General features: G+C 39.1%; 1 protein-coding gene across 1 annotated transcript; it reads left to right on the forward strand.

Annotated features, from left to right (window-relative positions):
* The first annotated feature begins 3,750 nt into the window (after positions 1 to 3,750).
* On the forward strand, positions 3,751 to 4,415 carry LOC128864660 (S-antigen protein-like). The gene is made up of 2 exons (XM_054104416.1): positions 3,751 to 3,805; positions 3,873 to 4,415. The coding sequence occupies exons 1-2, from the start codon at positions 3,751 to 3,753 to the stop codon at positions 4,283 to 4,285; spliced, it is 468 nt and encodes a 155-aa protein (XP_053960391.1). The 3' UTR covers positions 4,286 to 4,415.
* The last annotated feature ends 1,585 nt before the right edge of the window (positions 4,416 to 6,000 follow it).

Consider the following 6,000-nt stretch of genomic DNA (forward strand, 5'->3'; position numbering starts at 1 on the left):
TTTTTTTTGTTGCCTTCTTCCTCTCATAGGAAATTTTAGAACTTTACTTAGTCAGGAGCGGTGGTCTTAGATGAGTGAGTTCAAATGTGACTATGAACATGACGAATCAATAAAAAGGAACATTTCTTTCTAATAGCACCTGACTTTCGGCAATCTGCGCTAACTATCACGGAATTAGTCTTCTAAATATCGCATATAAGGTCCTACAAGGCTTAACGAGCGGAAAACTGAAAACCACCATCCGCCAACTGATTGAACCTTTTTATTGAGACTTCAGATCTAAAAATCAACTATCGAAATAAGAATAATTTCAGAATCATCAAAGGTATTATATCAGGCCATTGTGAATTGAATCGAAAAAGATCAAACTGCCAAACATGTGCTGCCATCGTGTCCAGCACTGATTTATAAGCGGAACAAACATCTGAGTAAACATATCTTCCCAGTGGAAGAAATAAAACTCATTAAAATAGGGTAGACACTAAAATTTATTGCGTAAGTTGCACTCATATAAATACTCTGAATCTATGAAAAGGATAAAATAGATCTTTCAGGTGTCAATGCCAAATCGTGTCATAATAATAAAGCAGACGAAGAATGACTTACTTTCACTTAATGCGCCCTACTAGAGCCGGTTAACATAAGAAAGAAAATAGTTGCACGCTTTGCTAATCGCGATCAAAATGGCTTTAACAGTTATCGCGCCATTCAAGCGGAAGAGGGTACCAATGACCAGCTCCGAGTATATTTCCGCCATGACAAAAACTTCTCATAAAAAACTATAGTATTTGGCTTTCGGAGGCGACGTAAATTTGTATGCCCCTCTTTTTGTGGAATAACATCAAGATGCTCACAACAAATTGGAGGAGGAGGTCGGTTGAAACGCTTAATAAAAGGCGGCGTATGTGCCAATTATATTATAAAGGGTGGTTAAGTTTCAAGGGCGGGTGCTGATTTTGAATAAGATAAAAATTTTTAAGGAAATTATTGTCATTTCTCTTTATTATGATAAAACTGGTATGGTTCAATTAAGTATGGAACAAAATAACAGCCAAATGTCCGCCGCGGTCTCGGCGGCACACCTCCACCCGATGGTCCAAATTTTCGATGACGCTGAGGCATAATTGAGGTTCTATGCCGTTAATGTGCCAAATTATCTTATCCTTTAGCTCTTGAATTGTTGCTGGCTTATCGACGTACATCTTTCCTTTCAAATAACCCCAAAGAAAGAAGTCCAACGGTGTCAAATCACATGATCTTGGCGGCCAATTGACATCGCCGCGACGTAAGACAAGTGGCACCGTCCTGTTGAAACCATATATCGTCCATATCCATATCTTCCAATTCGGGCCGTAAAAAGTTCGTTATCATCTCACGATAGCGAACACTATTCACAGTAACTGCCTGACCGGCATCATTTTGGAAAAAATATGGCCCAATGATGCCGCCGGCCCATAAACCGGACCAAACATTCACTCTTTGTGGGTGCATTGGTTTTTCGACAATCACTCTTGAATTATTATTCGCCCAAATGCGGCAATTCTGCTTATTGACGAATCCACTGAGGTGAAAATGTGCCTCATCACTGAAGATGGTCATTCACTGTTGCCATTTCCTGCCGCCATTCTGACCATTGAGCGTGTAAATGCAAGTCTTTATGCATAATGTTCATCAACGACGAGCGTGAGAGGTGCAATTGTTGGGCACGACGACGAGTTGAGGTGGACGGCTCTTCAACCACACTATCGCGAACAGCAGCAATATTTTCTGCAGAACGAGCTGTACGAGCATGCACTGGTGTTTTCACATCTCCTACTACCCGGTCTGCTCAGACTTTTGCACAATTTTTCCAATTGTACGCACATTTGGACGATTGAATTGACGAAAAAATAACGAAGTGCGCGATATGCATTTTGAATTGAACGCCCGTTTTCACAATAAGCCTGAATAACTTTAACGCGTTGCTCAATTGTGTATCTTTCCATGGTTCAAATTGAGTTAGTCTGAATGAAATTAGTCTGACGAAATAGAAAAATGTCAAATGAAATACAGAAAAACACTTGACGTTTAGGTGTGGTTCACATTCAAATTTAACCACCCTTTATTTAAAAGCACATACATATATGAACAAGTAAGTAGTACGTTCTAAGTGTACGAGCTAATGTTTTGACTGCCCTGACTAGGCTAGGTTTGACTACTGTTAATTTTCTCTGCAAACGGCCGGGAGCTCTCAAAAGAGAAATATAACATTTTGGTCTTCTGTTTCTTTCTTGAATGTTTATTATTTTTGTAAAAAAGTGTAACTCATTGTCTAACATCAACCATATACGTATGTGTGTGTGCAACTAAATCCAGTATTCCAATTTTATTATTCTTTATAAAAATAACGAAATTCCACAAACTATTTAAGAATTTCCCGAACGTTTTTTGGTACGCAGCTTTACAGCTTATTAAATTCTGGTGGAATATGTAAGGTGCAAAATTAAAGTTAATTATGCAATTAAAATTAATTTAGTTGCGTTGATTTCCCTTGGCGGTGTTGCGCATTTTGTCTCTTCACTACAATTTTTTTGTATGGAAAAATTGGGTAAAATGTTGATGTGCTACCATTTGTCGCGAGCTGTGTGCGAATACATCAAATAATGTTCCGACATGTTCTCTGGCATGTTTGATCACACCCACGCTCTAAGATCAATCTGCACGTTCTTCTCTTGATATCCTCTTGAATAAGAGTTCCTACTCGTATAGAGGAACTCGGTGATGGGGCTTAATATCTCCTTTAAAATGTCGGAAATCAATGTTTACTTACCTAATATTTCACGTCAAACGGGAATAAGAATGAAGTGTGAGTTAACCCTTTGGGGATGAGTGTCGGCATATAGCCGCCCAAATTAGTTCGTAGCTGCAAGGCTCCCAACGTCTGTCGTTCTGAGCGATAGGATACGCATAGGTATAGTAAAGGAGTTACGTTTTCATTCAAAGACATTAGGGTCCATTAGCGATGAATTCTTATCTTCCTTATAATGTAAACTTACACGTGAGGCGACGGTCGAGTCAGAACGAATTTAAGTTATTCAATTCAGTCTCTCAGTGTCACTGCCAGAAGAACCAGCAGGCTTTTTATATATTTTGTCCCACGCGCGATGGCTAAGCGATCTAGAGATGATACGCTGGATAGTGACAGTTCTAAGGAATATTTCTTTGAATCTGATAAAATGGAAGACGACGGTATTACTTCGTCAAGTGGAAGTGAAATTCGTGCAGTACGGAATCCACTCAGGCATTTCAACATGAGCAGTGATAGCAGTTTGTTTATAATTATTTTTTGATTTTATGAAAATTTTTTGTTGTTTTAATAAAGCCTTAGTTTTTATAACGTTCAACGTATTTATTTTCTTTACTGCGCACTCCAATACCTCTCGTCCTCAGCGACGCGGCTCCGTCCCCAAAGGGTTAAAGCACATTCACCACAAAAGACAAAGCTTATTTGAACACTTCTCACGTCGTTGCTTAGTAGCTAAATTCCGAACCGCGCGTGTCTGCTATTGAACAGGAAAAATGTGTTCAAAGCTGTGTTTGTCTGCAGTTTATTTGCATTGCAGAATTTAAGTTTGTTTTAAGAATTTGCCAAAATAAAGTTAAAAAAATGTTGAGGTGTTTGTTTACTCTTTCCTAAGTAAAATTATAGTATATAAGGCTTCCCAAAATAAAAGTGAGTATCAATTAGGAAAAGTTGAAATTCGTGGAAAGATGAAATTATTTACGGGACTATTTGTTATTGCTTTAGTAGTCGTTCTAGCCGAAGGTGAGCTTCCCAACAACTTATTCTTTTCGTAAAAGCAATTTAAGTTTACAATCTCAAATATTTTCAGGACAACGAGGCGGTCCAGGTGGACGAGGAGGTCCAGGTGGACCAAGAGGCCGAGGTGGACCAAGAGGTCAAAGGGGACAAGGTGGCCCAGGAGGCCCAGGTGGACCAGGAGGACCACAAGGATTAGGTGGTCTAGGTGGACCAGGAGGCCTAGATGGACCCAGAGGACCAAGGGGACCAGGAGGCCCAGGTGGTCCAGGTGGCCGCCGTGGTTGTGGTCAAGCTCCTCCTCCACCTCCACCTCCATTCCTACCCTCAAACTCCACTCTCTCCCCTTCGAACTCAACAGCCGCACCCTCAAACTCAACTATCACAACCACAACTGTGGCACCTTCAAGTAACTCAACTACCACAACCACAACTGTGGCACCTTCAAGTAACTCAACAACTTCAACAACAGTTGCTTCGCCTTAACGCTTTTTATGGATGTATGAAACTATTATGGGAATCTAAAGATTATGTAAATAAAAAAAAATAAATAAGCACTTTAAATAAAAGAAATATCTAACTGACTTAAAAAAGAAGCTGTTAATTAAAACGTCCTCAGTTCCTCTTCATCCCTCACGAGCTCTTCCGTCATCTTCTGACTACCGCGGGCCCACTGACGTCCTTAACTGTTTGTCTTACTAATAGTTTTTACTTTGTTAGTGCTTTACCTTCGCGTTGTATTATCGTCTCGAATAAAATGTTTTCCTTTTGTTTAGCTAAATCTTCTAGTAATCACATCACAGATAGATGGTGGCATCAACTCTAAATAAACTTCTAAGGGTGAAATAATTTAATGTTATGAGATGGCATCAGACCAGCCGCAAAGCGAAACGGAAGAAAAAAGTGAATCTAACAAATGAGGTTTTCAACTTCCAACCAAAAAAATCAATAGCTTGCATCAGGGTATTGGTGAAAAAAACAAGACACTCGTTTCAATAAACCCAAATCAATGCAATCAGTTCGCACACCACGCGATGGAAGCCTCATGGTGCTAAAAAAAATCGAAATGTTACCATTGAGTTCATTAAAGCAATTAGTTTCGGGGGCTTGTGATAGGTATAAATTGAACTTCATAATTCTTAACAGCTTGAATTCCATGAATGATGCTATATATGTATGTGATAGAAATTTTATTCCAACACCGTAAATGAATATAAAAATTGTCAATGCAGTCTCGGCCTACACCCCGTCTTCGTCTCGTCTTACCCAACATTCCAGCAGCAAGAAATATTAGAGGGAAGTTGGTGTTAGCATCGTGTGCTGCCATCTATTAAACGACGGCAAAACAAATTTCAGACTGATTGATAGGTTAGTTTGGATTTGGCAACAATTCGAGTAAGACGTGTTTCGTGATTTTCGTTAAGATGGAAAGATAGTAGTATTTTCGGTACATCGCTGCTTGTTTTTGGATGGGGAAAAAGGCGCGGAGATGAAAGCAAAGTTGGATGTTGTATATGGTGACGTTATGTATTCAAAAAGTCCACGACATTATTCTCGCTGACCGACGAATGAAAGTATCCGAAATAACAGAGGACATAGGTGTGTCGACCGGAACGGCATTTAATATTTTACGTGAAAGGATGGCGATGAAAAAATTGTCGACCCGATGGGTGCGGCGATTGCTCACGGTGGACAACAAGTGGATGCGGCTGTTAACTTCGAAGCAGTATTTGGAGCAATTTAAGCGAGATCCTAAGGAATGTTTGAGTCGTGTTGTCACCGTTGATGAAACCTAGTAGCGAGGAAGTCATCAGACACAGACAGAGAGAGAGTTTGGGAGAAGTGTATCATTCTAAACGAGGACTACGTTGTCAAATAAGAAAATGATTTTTAAAAAAGTTGTGTCTTCATTTCTAACACGGGTACTTATTGAACCCCCCTCGTACTTATATTATTATCTTGAGGTTAGCCTCTATCAAATTTAGTATAATATAATTATTTTTTTTTTTCTCTACATCGTTAACTATGTACTTAAATCAATAAGGCTTAGCGCCAGTGCTTGTCCTTTATTTTTCCTCTTTTTAAGTGGAATATTTATTTATAATTATTACTCTTTTAAATAAAGAAATAAAATATTGAGTCGTAATCGTAATTTAATTCCATGATGTTGTTCAATCGAGCTCGTCCTAGTTAATGCCTCT

This window comes from Anastrepha ludens, chromosome 5, assembly GCF_028408465.1.
Source record: "Anastrepha ludens isolate Willacy chromosome 5, idAnaLude1.1, whole genome shotgun sequence".
Classification (NCBI taxonomy): Eukaryota; Metazoa; Arthropoda; class Insecta; order Diptera; family Tephritidae; genus Anastrepha; species Anastrepha ludens.

Excerpts from the sequence above, each read along its gene's own strand:
- LOC128864660 (XM_054104416.1), top strand. The coding sequence starts at position 3,751 with ATGAAATTATTTACGGGACTATTTGTTATTGCTTTAGTAGTCGTTCTA. Across the intron at positions 3,806-3,872 it reads AGTAGTCGTTCTAGCCGAAG|GACAACGAGGCGGTCCAGGT; the intron begins GTGAGCTTCCCA and ends AAATATTTTCAG.